General features: G+C 38.7%; 1 protein-coding gene across 3 annotated transcripts in view; it reads left to right on the forward strand.

Annotated features, from left to right (window-relative positions):
- Positions 1-19,185, forward strand: part of ITGA9 (integrin subunit alpha 9) — a 228,395-nt gene that overhangs the window by 14,058 nt on the left and 195,152 nt on the right. For all 3 annotated transcript variants that reach the window (XR_015797714.1, XM_088149934.1, XM_088149933.1), the window contains exons 2-5: positions 2,273-2,400; positions 3,301-3,407; positions 7,579-7,702; positions 14,861-14,928. Coding sequence is in view for 2 of the 3 variants with exons in the window: in XM_088149934.1 (XP_088006060.1) it covers positions 2,273-2,400; positions 3,301-3,407; positions 7,579-7,702; positions 14,861-14,928 (427 nt within the window). In the remaining variant the exon portion in view is untranslated. The remainder of the gene's footprint in view (positions 1-2,272; positions 2,401-3,300; positions 3,408-7,578; positions 7,703-14,860; positions 14,929-19,185) is intronic.

Consider the following 19,185-nt stretch of genomic DNA (forward strand, 5'->3'; position numbering starts at 1 on the left):
GGAAGAGGGCAAAGGAAGAATGTTTCCTGCCCCATTCTGAATACAGCTGCTACTTACTAAAGCTTTTGTTGCAAGCCTCACAAAATGATTTTGCAATACCTACTCTTATCACAGTTCAAATAGATTCAACTTGATCTTGGGATTGTCATAATGTTTTCTACTTCTTAAGATGAAAAGGCTACTTCTAAACATCTAAAGCTCCTGAGAAAGGATGAGAGGCAAATATGATTTATAATGCCAATAATAATAACAATAATTTAGCCTACACATATATTGTAATTATGCATATTCTCCAGCAGTATGCATAAGATATTCATTAATGAATCTGTCTTTTTCTTTTCACTCTGGTGGTTCATGTCTGTTTTCTTCCTGATTGGCCCAGCAAGAAATTCTTGGGATTTTGATTTTCTTTTTTTTGCCCTGATGAAATGTGGAAATGAATTCATCAAACGCTAAAATATAACCGCACATGCCAGTTTATTCCATTTTATAATGTAGAAAAGCTTTCCTTACCAACTGCTTTTAATTTTAATTTGGGTTCTGTAAATTGGCATTATTCTTTTCATGGCTAACTGTTTCAGCGTTCAGGGAGTCAGTCAGTTAAATGAATGATATATTGTCATACATACATGTAGGCGAGCTACTTGCCGTTTTGATCAGAACTTGGTAGCAGCACATTGGCATCTGTTCTTAAAACTGCTATTTCAAGTTCCCTTGTGCTCACTTCTCAATGTTTGTTGGCTTTGTAGTTTTCTGTAATTTGGGTATCTGGACTGTTAATTATTCTCACTTGTAAAAATATTGTTAGTTAGAAGGTAACCCTTGTCAAAATCATATGCTTTAATGGTTTAGCCTCTGAAACTCAGGAGAAATCAAACTGTTAATGTAGCTCCCCCCGCTCCTCTAACGTTTGTTTTAAGTTTCAGTGTGTAGTTTTTCTGGCCTCAGTGAAGTCAGCTAGAGCCAAAACAGCAGCAAGAACATTCGTGTCAGGTTATTTTTCTAGGTGTACATATGTGTATGTGTGTGTATATGTGTCTGTCTATCTTTTCTCTAAAGAGAAAAACAATCATGTTAATATACAAAGATAATAAAGAAGATGTAATTGGCACTGTAAATTAATTACATATTGTACCCTTAAAATAGGAGTGGACCATTTCTAGTCGCCAGCATTCTCAAATTGTGACATCAAAATGATGTAATCTGGGGGCATTCTGGTGCTTTAGGAGTTTTAAGAATGGGGGTGAGGGGCCACCTGTACCCATTCCCACCATAATTTTCCTTAAAAAATGGTGAAAAAACTCACCTCTGACCCTTCTAGTGACACCATAGTGCTACTGGATAGTGTCCCATGGTTTTCAGGAAGGTGTGGAGGCTGTACCCCAAATGTTGCCCAGCCCTGTTTTAAGGGTACCTCTTCTTTTCCTTTAGCAACTATGCTGCAGACCTGAGGAGAACCATGCAGGATGGGTTGGGGATGGGTGGGAGAAAGGGAATATAGATCCTGTATTAGTATGTTTATTCCAAAAATCAATTTTGTATAAATGGAAGAAGCATGGACTTTTCTGAAGGGTAGAATTCTTATGTTTGTTAGAGATTCTCAGAATATATGGCATGGACATAGCTCATATCATCACCATTGTTTGTTGAATGAACAACAATAGTTCATAGATAACACTAAGTTATAAACTTAGAACTAAAATGACTGGGTTCATATATTGTAATAAGCTGAAACCAAATGTATCTTAATGTGGGAACCAAATCAGCACTCCTATTCAGTTCAGGCTACAATGATTCTCTCAATTGTGTTCTTGTTAATTGTGTTAACAGCAATTAGAATCTCTTGGCTGATGAGTAAGGTCAGAATTTGATGCCTTCAGCTCTCTGGATCCAGGGGCAAGCAACTGAGATTTCCTTTTTCGCTTTAGCTAATAAGAAGATATGGCCTCTTCACCATATCAAAAGACCAGAACTGTACTGTAACTGTTGTGTTCTTGTTCTTTCCTAGCAGCTTCTTTGGGGGGATGAGATTGAGAACATGATATTACTCAGAAACATTTCCAGCATGCCGTTATTCTTAGGTTCTTCCACTCCTTCAAATAATTCATGGATTTACTGAAGGAAATGTCTTGTCTTGCCTTGCAGCTGTGGGTGATTGCTGATTCACATGGCTGGTGGGAAAACAAGAGACAAAAAAAAGCTGTCACTGTGAAATTTGTGTATTTGCTTCTCCTGATGTTAATTAAAGTATTTATTTGCTCTTGATTTCCAGGGTCTTGGTTGGCGCCCCAAAGGCAGACTCTAAGTACAGTGCTTCTCTTAAGTCCCCAGGAGCTGTATTCAAATGTCGGGTTCACACTAACCCTGATAGGAGGTGCACAGAGCTGGATATGGGTCGAGGTATGCATGAGTACAACCCTTTCACATGTACATAAACACACAATTAACTTTCTTTGTTTTGAACACATTTTTTCTTCCCAAGAACTATAGAGCCACCTTGCACATAAAATCTCTTCTAACTGTGCTTCACCTACTTACGTGCAAGTTGATGTGCAAGAAATGGCCTTCTTAAACCAGAAATGATATAGTATGGGAGGATGTTAGAATCAGTGATTCATTCCATTGGACAGAATATGGTCCTTTCTTGCTGCTTCTATTTTCTGTTAGGTTGAAGAACCAAAGTGATCTGAAAATGGGCATTTCTGCATCAGATGTAGGTATTTTCCCAGTCCCACACCTTTTCTCCTCTCCTCCATGAACCAAAAGTGCTCTTGGTGCTTTGATCTAATAGCTCTCTGAAGTTGATGATGGGAAAAAAGTTAGACCTGCCATTCCTGGAACAATCTGCTCTCCATGCTTCCTGCTATCCTCTGTGTTAATGCAACCTAGTATTCCTGGGTATCTGTGAATCATAGCTGGTGGAGTTTGCCAAAAATGACTGTGCCTGGCTAAGAGAGATTGGCCAGTAGATCCTTTCTTTTCTTATATAATTCCCATTGAAATGTGTTAGAAAGTAACTCTCCTTAGCCAATGTCTTAATAATGATTTCATACAGGTTTTCCATGGAATGTCTAATAGCAGGAATGACAAAGCATTGTCTGTTGATCTTGATAAACTTGTTTCAATGAAGTATTCTCTTTATTGAGAAGTGTATTATGCTAACATGAATTCATTCTGAATCCACCAGATGGAAAAAATAATGGTCAGTTTTCTATAGTGCTATTTCCTGCAGAGATACAAAACTTTACCACCATCTTTATCCTTTGTAAGTTCCCACCCTTCTTCCTGCATTTGTTTTAGCTAATGTTCGAGGAACATTCTGTGGAAAGACATGTAAAGAAGATAGAGATGATGAATGGATGGGTGTCAGTCTGGCAAGACAGCCTATGGTTGGAGGAAGTATACTGGTAAGTTGTTTTCCCTTGATCTCATTCAAGTGGGAAGTGTCATATTGTCATTGACATAAAATGTGTGTGAACAGGTATGTTTTACCAGTGACTGGTGAGAATTCAGCTAATTCTCTAAGTGCTTCCTTTGAGAGGAAGGTAAATTGGATCCTGAGGACAAAGTTTGCATCTAGAAAGACAGCTGCAAAGCGCCTACACCTGCTTCTGTTACCCCTGAGGGCTTCCTTTTCAAAGTGGCGGTAGATTTAGCACTTGGAACAGAATGAATGTCATATTGTGTTCCTGTGAATAAGTCTCTTCTCTTTATTTCCTTCTTTTAAAAATATGAAATTAGCAAGCATGCGTAGATGTTATGCATGTACGTAGACTTAGTAAATATGTCAGGTCATGTGTCATAATTTTATGATATATCTTGCTTTACACTTAAGGTAAAAATTAAATAAGTGAATATTGATATTCCTACACATATTTTTTATTGGAGGTCTTCCTGTAATTAGTAAGTAAGCACTGAGGTTAGTGTGAGTTGACTTTTTCAATGATGAAGTGCATTCTTCATGATGGCCAGTGGCTGAGAATTATAGTTCTGCAGAAGAATAGCATGATTGCCAATGCTGGATCGTGAATGGCTTGTCTCATCTGGATCACTTTCAATTTATTATACCCACTGATTTTATTACTACCTCCAGGCAATTATTCAGGACTTCAACAATTTCAGTGGAATGTGGTACAAAGAAGAGATAGAGTCAGGTTCCAATCATATATTGAAGATATCAAGCTTAAACTCTTGAATGGCTTCCCATATTATTTCAAGTATACATGAAATATATGGGAGGCCAAACAAAACTTTGATGAACACTGAAAGTCAGTAGCTTTCTGAAGCTGGCCTTTTAGATAGGATTTAACCATCATGTCCCCAAGCTGCATCCTTGAAAGATGTCAACAAAGAATACCATGGTTGATGGCATTGAAAGCTCTTTAGAGGTCCATGAGAACCAAAAGGAGCTCAGTCCCTGCTGAGAGAACCAAGACAATTTGCACCCTCAAATACAATCTAAATTCATTTAATAGATTTCACCCAGGAAAAATCACAACTGAACAGCCTTTATATAGCCAAGTACTTTGCTGAAGATGGTTTATTACAGACCAGATGAACATTCTCTAATAAAAAGATTTTCCCCTTACAGTTGCCTTGTATGGCCCCTTGCAAACATGCAGAAACATATTGCAGTAATGAGGATTTTTCTATTACCAGAACCACACATTCTGATGACTGCAGTCTTTTTCAACATGCTTTGTCACACATGAGTAGTATGACCTAGCATGACCTAGGTTTCAGTAGTTATTAAGGAAAGCTGAGTTGCAATTATCTGAAGTAAAGCTTTTGGAATACTTCTGGCAATATCTCAAAACCTCTTTAAAAGCACTTCCTTATTTATTTATTTATCTTGCCAGACCCTTCAGTCATTCTACCCATGTGTATCTTCTCCCTCAGAAAATGTGAATTTGGGGACATCACACAAGGGCAGTTTCAGCCCAAAAGGGTCTTCATGCAGAGTATGTTGTTTTAAAGTAACAAGAGGTAACTTCAGGTAGCTACTCTACCTGATGAAAACCATGGCTAGCTCTGATATGTATAGATTAAGATTAAGTTAGTTTTTTGGATGGCATTTCAACCCTGCTGAAACAGTTGAGTTCTGTCAAGAACACTTAGACAGCAAATGGTGTAATTTTAACACTGTGTTTAAGGAAATTAATTTTGTTCATGATGAAACATTGTTTCTTTCATTGACATGTTTTATCTAAAACATGACTGGCTAAATCAACCAAAAAAAAAATCACCAGGTGCTAATGCCATATTAAATCATGTATCTGTTAAATGTCAGCTTGGGATAGAAGGCTAAATGGAAGGCCAGAGATTGATAAATTGCCGACAGCATATGTTTCAAATATAATTTTGGTAAGTCACTTGGATTTTAAAGTATCAACATGAGAATTGGTGTTTGCATTAATTTAAGTGTTCCAATAACAGAGGAAAAGTTCTGCCAATGCTAATGCTGGAAAAGTGCTAACTGGGGACAGTCATTAGAACTTGGAGAAGAGCCACCTGTCTTTTAATTTTGCTACGTCATGCACTTGTTCTATTTATCATTAAGTTTGTTTTTTCCCTCTGCCACCACTACCTTCTAAATCAATTAAACAATGACTGAAAGTGCAATCCCATTTGTTTCTGTACCATGTTCTCAGGTACATTGGAGTAGGATTGCAGGCAAGAGCATTTGCTGAGGGCAGGGAGCAAATGTATCTGTATCATGATGTCATCACAAATGATGCAACTTATATCCTTCCAATGGGCATCGCTATAATTGCATCACTTGCATGATTATGTCATGAGCACGTCATCATTTTGACATCGTGGGTTGTAACAGAACCTAATGAATGTAGGAGGATACCTATCATGGAGGCTTCAGGATAACTTCCTTATCTGTATGACTGTATTTTACATTGTGGCCTTGGTCATGTAGTTCCCTAAACAATGGCTTGTTTAAACGTGATATATTGAATAAACACAAACTGAATCCATACATAATAACCCTAACCCATAAACTGTGATTTGCAGATCATAATGGCAGGGTTCAGTATACGAAGTCAAAATCGAACAAACCAAATTATGACATGTTGTACTGTGTGCGAAAACCTAATGAATGGCCTTGAAATATATGAAATCCTGTTGCTGAGATTAATCACTGTAGGCTTGTTCATTAAATATTAGCCATGTTTCCTCCTATCCTGGAATCTGAAACCTATTTAATTAGTGAACTGGTTCACTAACAGCATTCACACATTCTTCAGGCACAATGTGTTTGTTTGGTTTTGGCTTAATGTGCTGTATCAACCCCACCCTTATGGTTTGTATGCCATGGATGTCCTTCTTCATCAGTATTTAAGTTAGGTTATTGGTGGAGATGACTGGCATTTTCTCCTGATGTAGAAACAAGTAAACATTTTAGGAATTATTAAACTGGGAAGCTTTATTTACTTTGCCTTGCGTAAAGGAACTTTTTATTGCTGAGATCTATGTTGGTTGTATATTTTCCTTGTATTAAAAATTCCTTCTTTCTTGCAGTAAGTTTGCTTTTCCAGTTTCCTCTAGAGACTTGTAGAACTTTGGCCTTAATGTTATACGCTGCCTATGGAATACCCTCTTCAAGTAGAATGTTTGCCTGTATTTTGTATTCATAGTGGAAATACTTCAGAAAAGAAGCTGTTTCCTGAACATTTCAAATATAAATATTTCATGATTGTTTTTTAAAAAAATGGAATATAGCAAATGTATGGAATTAAAAATGAAATTAAAAACCCTAACTGGGGGCTGCTTAAAAGAGCAAAAAACCAAGTTCAGTTTCTTGTGAGCTTGCTTAGGTATCAAAGGAGAGGACTATTATAAACATGCTTTGTAGGACTATTCCATGTTCTGCCATAAAAGTTCTTTATATAGGACTAAGGGTATCAGGAGGATTGCACGATTAATCTCAGATCAGCAAATGTAATTACGTTTATATTGTTGAATGGAGCATGCTTGAAAGAAGTGAACCTGAAACCCATGGCCTATAGTTGTAGGAGTGGGCAAACTGTGGAACAAGGATTCTGGTTTCTGATAGGAGAGATCCTTTTTTTTTTTTTTTTTACACTTTTTGCACTGTAGGGTTAGGATTAGAGGGTTAGAGAGGGAGGAGGAAAGTTTGCATGTACTTTTGGCTATGGCCCTACTCATAATCCTTCTGCCATTCAGCCCCCATCTGAGAAAAAGTTTGCCCAATCATGGTATAAAGGAAGCATAGTGACTGGCTTGCATAAATTTTCTTCTGAGTCTAGCTCAACTCCTGCTGACTTCATGGGCACATCCATGTAGGGTTCTTTTGGCAGCAATATGCAAGTGGTTTGCCATTGCCGTCTTCTAGGATTGGTTTCAACTTTCCAGTTTATTATTGAACGTTGGGATTTCCTGGTTGTTGACATTCAAGAGGTAACCAAGTCTAACTTTGCTTAGCATTTCAAGATCAGCTTAATCTGTGCAGATGTTACCCTTAGCTGGACATTTGTCCTACTACTTTCTGGAAAAAAAATTCTACCCACTGATGACTTTTTAAAAGTGTTTCCTCCTTTTCTTTAGGCCTGTGCACATCGTTGGAAAAATGTCTACTATGAAACTGAGTACATCCTTCCTCATGGCTTTTGCAACATCATCCCTCCCAACCTTGGGTCGAATGGTAAAAAGTTAATACCTTGCTATGAAGGTAAGGGAGCATATTGATTTTTCCTTATCTGTGCTATTACTTGTGATAGATTTCACTGTAATATTCCCCTTATTAATTATAGTTGTGGCACTCAGTACATTTAGCATGCTGTCTTTTTCACGTAAATATAAATTATGGCTTAACTGTATTATTCCTGTAATTTCTGTCCCAATACAATGAAAAATAGAGGACAACTTTCCTCTATTTGGGGCTTTCCAGATGTGTTGGGAGTGTAATTCCCAGAACATCTGGAGGCACTGGGTTGGGGAAGGCTGATACTGAGAGTTACTTTTGGTAGTTGCTATCCAACTGTTCCAGTCTGTCAAAGGCTGGGCTTGAACCTCCTTCAAAGGCAATATCAGTACCTGCTGTTTAAGCAAGATTTGGATGGCTGGGTTTAAAAAAAGCTATACATTTCCAGATTTTAAAGGATATGTTTTCTTTCATTCTATCCATTTATGTACAAATGTATGGAGTGTTGCACCACCTGTTCAATGGGGCCAGTTGTCTGTCTTGAATCAGTTATTTCCTTGCTCTGGCATGAACGCTGCTGTTTTGAATTCCACAGGCTGTGAAGCGAGTCCCAGCCCACTAACTGAAGAACTGTGTACTAAACAGCTGCAGGCTTTTTCAGTTGTGCCTGAAATCCTCTCCATTCAACTCATGATGCAAAACCTACCAGCCGATGCTTTATCATCGGGGAACTGCAGTCTAACTCTAAGTCCCTGCTTTGGTTGTATTCATTCTCTTCCTGTTCCTCTTCTCCTCCTCCTCTTTCTCCTCATTTCTGTTGCCATCTTGATCTCCTTGGACCACACCATGCATAATAAATTTCATTATCAGGGTCCTCTCTTTTGCTTTTTGAATGTCCTTTTCTGATAATGTATTAACAAAGGAGTAATCATTGGTACTCCATCTTCTCCTCAATTAACTTAAGTCTGATATAGCATAACCTCATTTTAGCCTTATCAGCCTCTGAGGTAGGCTGATCTGTGAAACTGCTATGCATGTTGACTAAATGGAAATGTGAACCTTGCTCTTCCTCTCTTGAAAAATAAATAAACTTCTAGGACTGCTTTCTCCAAACCTCTCTAGAGAACGTTGGGGAGTAAAAATTATCCCTATGTCTTGCTGCTTTTTTTGCACCAATTGCATTTCATTTTAATATTTTGTCTTGGTTTTATTGTTCTTGAAGATAACTATGTTTTATACATTGCACGCCACTAAATAAGATAAATAAACATGCAAACTCTCCATCTTGACTATTCTAAGGTCCTTTCTTCACTTGCAACTTATAGCATCTTCTGAAGTCATCCAATCTTCATTTTTAAATAATAGTAATGATTCAGGCTTTGTATCGCTTAAGTGATGACCGGGTGATGCTGTGAAGATGCTATAAGTCCCCACTGGGGAAATGGCCTTTGATTTCTAGATTCTGTTATTTAGACATAAGGTTCAGTTTGTACCATTTCATCTAGAGTGGGGGACACGGTTGGGTGGAATTTCAGATTTCAGCTTAAAAGGCTTCAGAAGCTGCATCTTTTTATGGCTTAAATGTACTTAGTAATGCAAGATACCCAATAGATCAATTAAGGAAGATCGGTGCCTATCTAGACTAAATAATAAGGAAAAAAAATCTGGAATGGACTTTCTTGGATTTCCTGGTTTTTTTAAAAGTGCATTTTTATTGCCTTCCCTGAGAGTTAGAAGTTGAAGAGAGCAACACTGAAGTGAACTGATTTCCCCCCCACCCCCCACCCCAATCTCTTGAGTATTGAGAGGTAAAACTAGTTTGCTACTTTGAAAAAAGGTATCTGTTATGGACTGGATTGCACTAAGCCAAAAGGTGGTTTGCTTGGATTTAGCTTAGTGTGATGTATATATCCAGTCATTGTGGTCACATAATTTATGGCATGGTGTGATGTATGACTCCTATTGTGGCCTATTCAACAAATCATACTTTAGTACAGGGGGGAAAAAACCCCCAACCCCCCAGAATATCTTGATCAATTCTTCTTTTCCTATGTAGTGAGAGCTAAATATCTTTTGGAAAATCTCTCGTTCCTTATGATAGGAAATAAAATGGACTGGATTTATTTTGGACAGAGCTTAGGAATGACTCTATCTTTTAATACATTGTGATTTTCCAGTGATTGCTTTTCCTCCAAATCCAGAATGTGCTCTGAGACAGTGGTGAAATAAAAGGCTTCAGGAAAAAAAAATTGGCAAGAACTGAGTTAAATTGGATTTTGCAATTGGTGATTGATGTTATACATTATAAATTAACCTTTCTTTTTTACACATGCCAGTTAGTTAAGCTAGAAAAATAGGGGGAAAACCATGAGCCTGGAATTTGTAACCTTTTATGTTTTTGATCATTAACAAACTTTTTGCAGACAACTGTTTGGAGTATGATTGTCTGCTTTTAGTTCCATGTTTGGAGCCATGAATTCATCTCATCTTTAATAAAAGGAGAGGAAGCCATAAAATCTTCCCACTTGGTTAGTTTTTCCTTTCTTTTGGCTGGATCTGCTTTAAGGGTTATACAATATAAACCTGCATTACAAATGCAATATCAGAAATAGAGATGAGCACAAATCTGTGTGGATGTGCACATGTTTGATATGCAGAAACCTTTTTGAGCAAAATAACCCAGTAACTCACTCTTAATTTGAAAAGGTATCAGCCAGAAATATCCATAAAAATAGAAGTGAGTTGACCCAAGATCTGTCAAGCAGTGGGTAGAAAATTGATAGATTTGGCACAGCTAGCATGCAATTTATTGTGCTGGAAACTGGATTGAAAATTGGGGACTTGCTAGGTATGTGTCTCAACTGCCAAAGTGTCCCATCACATAGGATGACTACATTTGCTTTTGGAGAATACAGTAACATCCAGCTTTTTATTGTGGCTAATTAGCTACATCTACAGATATGTCTATAACAAATTGTTCAGAAGGAGTTGCATTTTAAAATTAAATAGATCCCTCCTGCCTATGATAATTCTTTCTCATGTACTTCCAGAAAGGAACTGTGAGTTCCTTGGCCTGAAGACTGCAACTAAAGAAGACACAAATAGAAATTGAGGGTGGGATAGAAACTGCAAAATGCAATGAGTGTTGAATCTGACATTCAGTATGTGCTGAATATCATTTTCTGAACAAGGCAAATTTGTATGGATTTCTCTCAGCAAAAACAGAATAATAGATCTGTAGAAAATAGACGTCTGCTTTATAGTCCTCAAAATTGTAGTGTTTCTCATGCTCCTATCTTCTGTAGTGATATTATTTCTGAAGTGGGGAACCTACTGTAGAAATTTCATGTGTAGATTTCTTCCTTTCTCCATCAGAGTTAACTATATCACAATATTAGATAAAGTTAAGCATGGACAGAGTTAAATTAGAATGATCAAGCACTGAGATAGGTGCAGGCATACATCTGTATCATAGATAAATCCAAATATTAGGGATTTGGCCTGATTTGCACTCAAAAATAACAAGAGATGGGGAAAAAAGAATGCAAGCCTGTGGGTCGTTCCTGTTCTCCTAACCCTGGTTAAAATATAGGCCTCCATTTGGGGAAGCATTCCTATCAGTTAAACTCAGATGCATATCATATTTGGGCGAGACGTATAAACCTAGACATTGTAATTTGTAAATCACAGCTAATGGCTTTGTATGTTATATGAGCTGTCAGTTATGGTTCATTCAACAAACCATAAAGTAAGTCTTGGCTTAGTGCGATGTGCAAGTCTAAGTCTTTTTTTAAATCATGGAACTTTCTAAAATAACATCAGAGTTCATTTAAATGGCGCACAAAAAGATGGACAGTGGAGTCAGGTGAGCTACCACTACTCCCATCTTCATTACCTTCCTTGTGTTAGAAGGAAATAGTTGCTGCATCTTTTAGAATCTTAATTTTCCAAGGTTTGCCCCCAAAGTTTAGGTAGTTATGAGGACAGTGAGGTGTGGGGGTGTTTGTTCCCACCCTCCATCATTGCAGATGTCATTTATTTATGTGTTGATTAGATTTATACCCATGACATATATAGCATTCCCTTTTCCTGTTTTGCCAACCACCCAAAAAACAACAACCCTACATGATAGGTTGGGCTGAGAGAAAGTGAGTTACTATGGCTGAGAATGGGCTAGAACTTGATTCTCTGATCCAAAACTTTAGCCGCCAGGTGATCAGAGACAGCAACTTTTTAAAGCTCTTACACTTTGGGTCGGTGATCACATCAAGTTTATTTAGTGTTCATGATAAATCTAACCTCAGATCACTATCTGTTAACTGCATTTTTTGTGGTGCGCTGCCTCTTGAGAGCAGTAACTTATGGAAGACTGGTTTATCGATGATAAATTGGTTTCAATTCATAGGTTTTAATGGGATGAATAGTTTTGTTTTGTTTTTAGATATTTTATGCAATTTAAGGAATCTTTTCATAAAAGTACTGGCCAGTCCAGTTACTATTCCTTTCTGTTTTCTTTTGAACAGAGTTTCTGAAGTGAGATTTATTATTCTTATGGTCTGTCAAACCTTAAGGAATACATTGAGTTCCCCACAGGACAATCTGCCAAATAATTCCCTGTTTATTCCTTGCAATTTAGTTGGTGGTTGGCAGTTCCAGAGAGTTACCAGGCTACATGGTGGCTGTTTTCAGAAACCAAAGCACATTGACATTTCTCTGAATTTGTAGTTATCCTTGGGAGCATGTTGCAAGAAGCAGGAAGTGGGATATTCCACCCCCCCTCTAATGGCACATTATTTTGTTTGCCGGGGATTTGAAAATGAAGTTCAGAAGCTGCTCAGACCAATTTAAACCTCTGGTTGAGACTATGAGCAATGAAGCATGAGATTCTTAGGGCGCATCTAAGATACACATTAAAACTGGCCTCACGTTGGTTTGACATACTTTCACTTTCTCCAAATAAATGTAGTGATAATATTGTGAGAGTAGGAGAGATAACTGAAAAGATTGTTTGCAGCTTTCTGCCTTCGCAGAATTACACAATTCCTGGGGTATCTTGGTTTATTATGCTCTCCATTATTGATTGAAAGCAGCTTCTGGAGCCATAGCTGTGCTAAAACAACAGGTATGAGAACTGGCTTGGTGTCACCTCAACGGTGGCTGGATGATGCTATAAAACATTAGTGGGGAATAGCCTAGTTAAAATTTGTCAGCCAAGATTTGTTGATTGTGATTTCCTCAGTAAACCACAGTGGGCTGGGATCAGCCATTTTGCCAACCATGGTTGACAGACTGTGAGAGCTCTTTGCTTTTCAAGGACTGGACATACCTGTCAGGCCTAGCCCAAGGAACTCCAGGAGACCATGCAGATTCAGTTCAGCAATGTTTATTAGCTACGACCTCTAGCAAGAATCTTCCCAGACTGAAACTTAGTTCCCACAGTCAGCCAGTGAAAACAGAGTGAATTCCTCAGGGAGGTGCCAGCCTCATCCTCTTATCTCTTCCTCGCCCCTCAGGAGACGAAAGAGCATGTTTCCCTCCCTGAGTTTGGCCTTCATAATTCCATTCCATCACAATACCACAGCATAGCAAATCTATACAAAACGCTTTATTGCAGCACACACCGTCCCCAACAACAGACTATTGCTCTCTACCCATCTGGGACTTACAAGGTGATGTTGTCCTGTAAATATGTCTTTAATACTCATTCCTTTAATACTTAGTTCAAGCAAAAGTCTATAAAGTGTATAAAGTCTATACAAATATATATAAAGTCTGTAGAGTGGCGTACAACCTTTGCCTTTTTTCCAAATATTTTTGCACTAGTTGGGATGAGGTGCTGCCTCAGTGTGGTTGTTCCTCTTCTAGTTACTACTCAGCTTCCAGCAAAGCTCCAAGCTCCAGGCAGGACTCCCACCAAGATATGCTGCTCACCACAACTGGTGGTCCTGGCAGTTGAATGATAGTCCTCTTGCCTGCTTGCAATAGCTGCCAAACCTCAGACGTCGCCTCTGCTTCCCTGTCTGTAGGCCATTTGCTTGTCACCTTTCCTCTCACACACACACCCTCCTCCTCCTCCTCCACTCGGCACATCATTGAAACACCAGGGTGTGGCTTATTATCACAGGCAACTGGAAAGCTGGTCTGGATGCTTGTGAGTAGTCAGGGAAAGGAGGGAAATGGGGCGAGAAGTGTTTCTGCCTGGCTGCAGCTTACCTTTCCCAAGCACAGACACCAACTCCAACTTCACTCCTTCACACAGACCAAAATAGTTGCTTTCACAGATCACACTGAGCCAAACATATATTACTTTGGGAAATCAGTAAACTCAATCACAAAGCTGATGCATCTGAGTCTAGTGCCATCCAGTGTGCATATTGTAGCTGCCCCGAGTGATGTTCCTAGGTGAAAAGGTTGTACACAATTGAATATATAAACAAGAAATGAGCTCTGGAGGAATTGGTTGGAGTGTTTCTTCAGCCCAGGCCTAATAAATCCCAGGACTTCCTTGTACTGTCCTTTGTTCACTGGACTGCTGTTTAATAATAGAAGTACTAATACTCATATGTAATAATGGTAGCAATAACTTTGGTCATCCCCACTGTTGTCAATGTTCATGACACTTTATGGGCTAAGAGGAGTCCACAAATGGATCTTCTGTCCCCAAAAGTGTAGAGTCTAAATTGTTACAGTAGAGCGACAAATAGGATAAGATAAGAATTCAACAGGAGAGAACTGAGGGAAGCAGGGGTAACAGAGTTTTAACTTTAGACAATGGACTTATGAGTGTTTTAGCTTTACTTCATTAAGAACTGACCAAGGATTATTCAGCCTCCAATTAGCCTTTTAATTAAGTTTCTGTGAGCAAATCATCAAGCTCTCCATCAGCTGGACTTTTGCATTTTTAGCTTTTTACTTCCTTTTATAAACAATCCAAAATATGTTTTCCTCAAACTTTGGAAAGCAGTTTTAATCTGTGAATGATATCATTTGGTGTCACAATAGTCAAGTCTGCAGTTTGCTGATGTCCCAGGATTTGCTCTGCAGTGGACCTCACTGTCTCAGTTATGACGGTACATGTGGAATAAAGAGGAGGAGAGGAGACTGTGGAGTTGGGAACTACACATTTCTGGTGGAGACTGACATGACTGTATTTCTTCTTCGCTTGTTTTTTGTTTTCTGCCTTAGAATATAAGAAGAAATATGGTGAAGAGCATGGTTCATGTCAGGCTGGAATAGCAGGTTTCTTCACAGAGGTGAGTAGTGTAGCATGGTGAGAAGGCTTCACTATTGAATAAAGAAGTGTTTGGCTTTTAAATGTTGATTTAATTGATTACATATATGCACACATTATTATATACATACATACCATCACACTATTCCCTTTCAGGATAAACGGTGCAATGTACAGAAAGGGAAGAAGAACTCCATACTGTTCCAAGTAACTTCTGTATCTGCTTTCCTCATCCTCTTTCCTAGATTAATGTATCTCCTTTTCATATAGGACTCATACTTACCCTTCCTGCTGCCATTCTGCTTTCACTCTTGTTTCTTTTATTTCTTTTCATTTCTTCCATGCCCATTTTTTCCCCAGTATCCACTCTTGACATGTCAAAAAATGGCCTGTCCCAATTCAGAACCTAAAATAATCCTTGGTTCTTCATTAATTTCCTCAGCCTTGCACTGTAAAATCTCATATCAGTCATGCTTTTAGATTTATATCCATTCCTTTCTCGTGTACCTGTATGAACAGACTTCTGTTCGAAGCATGTATTTGAAACATACCTTTTTTCTAGGCAGATATTCAGTAGCCACCATTCTAATTCATTCTTGAGTCTCCAAATGGCCCAATACCTTTTTCTGTACTTTCTGATCTCATTCCTACCTATCCATTCCTGTCATCTAACAGATTAATTATTTCCTCAGGTTTCAGTCATTTAGAATGTTGCACAATTTTCCTCAAAACTCCTATCTCTTTTTTCCATGAACACCATTCTCTAGCAAGCATGAAAAACCCGAAACTATTGCCAGCCTATGGATTCCTACTTCAGACACATCCACAGCAACTTACATGATACCAAATAATAAGTTCATTTTAGTCCTTTCATTCATAATTAAACCTATACTGCTTCCACATATGTATTCATTTAAGGGTCAGGCCACCTTCATTCACATCTGTTACAGCCTTCACCTTTCTCTTAGTTGTGCACTCACACAATATATCTGTTTTTATTTCCTCCAATTCCTCCATTAATTCATACTTTTTACCATTTACTTCTCTTACATTTCAAGCTGCAGTCTTGCATGGTCCTCACCAGATGGTCTCATACTTATATCTACCACCCCTCATTTGTCAGCCTTGGCCTACAAATCTTTTTTTAGTTAGAGAAGATGTAGACTGGATTACTAGCCTTTGTCACACTGTGCCACATGCAGACAATAAGGACATTCCTGGTCAGGTTTGGCACATTTTGCCCAGTATGCTGAAAGCTTAGTTTAACCCAAACATATTTGTGCTACTCATGCACGCTAGGATCTCTAATCTTGAGACTACCTTGCCAACCCCATCTACTGTTCCTCAAATCCTTTGAATTAAGAAGTTCATGCCACACACTTAGGATACCACTTAAAAAATTGTAAAAATGATTTGCATTACAAAACTAAGAATTTTGGTCAATCAAGGCTTGTACTAATGTACTCATTCGGTGTGCTCCAACATAAAGTATCTCTTTCGTGTCACCAAGTAGAGTTGAAGAAGCAGCTGTGTACAGAGATTGGTGCCTATAGCTCAGAAGTGTCTATTCTGAGTGATAGTGGCACTTCAGGGTTTGGAAAAGGGGACTTCCCAATTTTATCAGGATTGAATCTGGGGCCTCTTACATTTAAAAGAAGGCTGAGCAAGTTTCCTTGGGCCAGGCCCTCATCACTCCTGCCATTGACCAGCTGGAGGGCTACAGGTGAATTCACTAGAAGTATGGTTTCATCACTGAAAGGGGTGGTCATAATGTTTTTGTTCCTTTTTCTTTTGTGGGGGTGGAGGGTTGAGTACAGGAACAGGAATAAGAGGCTTTTGGGAGGCAAATTGCTCCTATTTCTACCCTTCCACTCCAGCCCCCACCCAAAAATCATGCCACCAAAGTTTGATGGCAAAATAACTGAAGTTTGGACTGTTATTTGTGGGGAATTGGGATTTTTCCCCCCATTTCTATGTGTCATTGGATCAGTACTATAGTTCTGTGAAACAGCACATACTTTACATGTAGAACATCCTAAATTCAGTCTTGAAATATCTCTGTTTTTTTTTAAAGACAGTATGAGAGATCTGAACAGCTCTTCTCAGTCAGAAAAGACATGTTGGATTTGATGGACAAGTCCTTTGTCCTGGTATCTTTTCTGAACGGGAAATGAGATACTGGTCCACTGTTTTTTTTATGACAGCCATATGGCTTTAGTAATGTCTGGCTTTGACATGGCTATATCTAATTTTCAAGGCAGCTTTGAATTTGGCCTGGTGGGTTTAATCACTCTGGATCCAGTAAACAAAACTTACACCATGGTGTTCAAAACAGTGCAGTGGGATCTTTCCAGGTTAATCTGAAATGGGTGGCAACCTTTGCGATAAAGTGTTTGATCATCAGCACAGTGTCAGCAGCAGCTGTTTCCTTGCTTGTCAGCAGTATCAAGCCTGCTTCTTTTCCCATGCTCTGAACTCCCCTTGCCTGTTCCTCATTCAGAAGGTGGCTTTGAACTTTCAGCACACAGCCTCAAGCATTAGCCAGTTCACAATGAGCAGGAAGTGTAGATAAATGGTCTCTGGGTCAAACAGGCAAGTGCCTAATATAGGAGCGTTCAGTCCTGCTTATTCTGTTTTCTGCTCAAAAATGAGAAGGCTGTCCCTGGATGACAGCCACTCACCAAAATATTGCATGTTCAGTTGCTTCTTTGTTTACCCATATTAAAGCAGCCATGCCCATTGACCTGTAGCCAGTTTCTTGGTCTGGCAGAGAAGAGAGAGAGAGCTTAGAGGACTCAGAAATGTGGACTCTTGTGAGGGCTTGTGAGGACTGGGGAACATAGACAAAGGTGGCTTAAAAAGGAAATGGAGTTATTTTTTCTCGCTGCCATATCTTAGTATTTATGATATACTCTGCATAAATAAATCATTCTTCCTCCCAATTCAGGTCTTTAGACTAGTTTAGGCTTTGAACACAGACTTCATATTTGCCTTTAATTATATGCAGGGAATTAATGTGGGCTGCTCTCAGTCCTAGTTATGGAAGGAGAATTGACTGGTTTAGTACAAAATGGGTTTTCGCAGACAAATTTGAGGGCAGGAAGTTGCATTCTATTTTTTTTTTTTAAATTGCTTAATATTAATTCTGTTTTACGTTGGAACCTTTTTTGTAGTCAATACATTAAGTGAATAAGTGTCCACTTCCCCTGTAGTTCAAACTGGAGATTGTCTTAAGAGCTGGTGACTTCATCCTTTCTTGGTTCTCATCTAGATCAGGATCTGGGCAATTTATGTCATGACATTGCCCATCCTCTGGAGCAGACAAATATTTGACTTGCCTGATCCTAAAGAAGTTGCTGCCTGCTGTGCTGGTTCCTCTGTTGCTGCAGTTTTAAGATGGAGAAGTTGGGGTGGTAGGGAGCTAGCGTGAAAACTGTAGCAGAGTGCAGAGATAGCCTTGACAAAGGGATGCAAGACTAATTAGGGGAACTGGAAGAGAAAATAAGTGACAATTTGGTCCTGGGAAAGGAAGGAGCAAGAGATTCAAAATAACCCACTTTGATTTTGTTTAGTAGAAGAGGAAACAGAGAGAAACTGTGGCAGGATTTTGCAATTCTGTTACGATACTAAAAGATTAAAGTAGACAAATACCCTAATCTCGGTCCATTTCTCTATGAACCAACCAGCCTCAGCTGAGGATACATTTGATCACTTGTCTTAATTAGAGATGAATTCAGATAGTGGCAGCTTGGAACAAGATGTGATGTTCTATGTTTTCTAAAGGGAAGGCAGGCAGGCAGGCAAGCCTCTTTTTAAATCACTTTCAAGTCTTGGTGATGATGACATTTTAACTCTATGTGTATGGATTACAAAACCAAAACATTTCCTCACTGTTTTGTCTGTTAGAATGTTGAAACTTCTATTTTTACTGTTTCCCAATGAACAGTATTTGTATTGCCGAATAAAAAAATTGGTTGATTGGTTGAAAGCATTGATATGGGCACCCAATGACAATGTGGTTCTGGGCAACACATGAAAGAAAAAGTCAAAATCAACAGATATAAAAGCAACACATATAATTAAAACCAGGTATATGATAAAGGGTGAATATGGCTGAAGCATACAATATCTCAAGGGGACTGTGCTCATTCTGGCCCAAAGTCCTGGGGGAATAGCCAGGTCTTAAATGCCTTCCTAAAGGCCTGGAGGGTTAGGATGTATGTCAGGGTGGGGTGGGGAGAGATTATTCTGTTACACTCTTTTCTACATTTTCAGAGCT

The sequence above is a fragment of the Python bivittatus genome, unplaced genomic scaffold, assembly GCF_059951505.1.
Source record: "Python bivittatus isolate LINGU-HERP-01145 unplaced genomic scaffold, Pbiv_v1 ctg000610_np1212, whole genome shotgun sequence".
Taxonomy (NCBI): Eukaryota; Metazoa; Chordata; class Lepidosauria; order Squamata; family Pythonidae; genus Python; species Python bivittatus.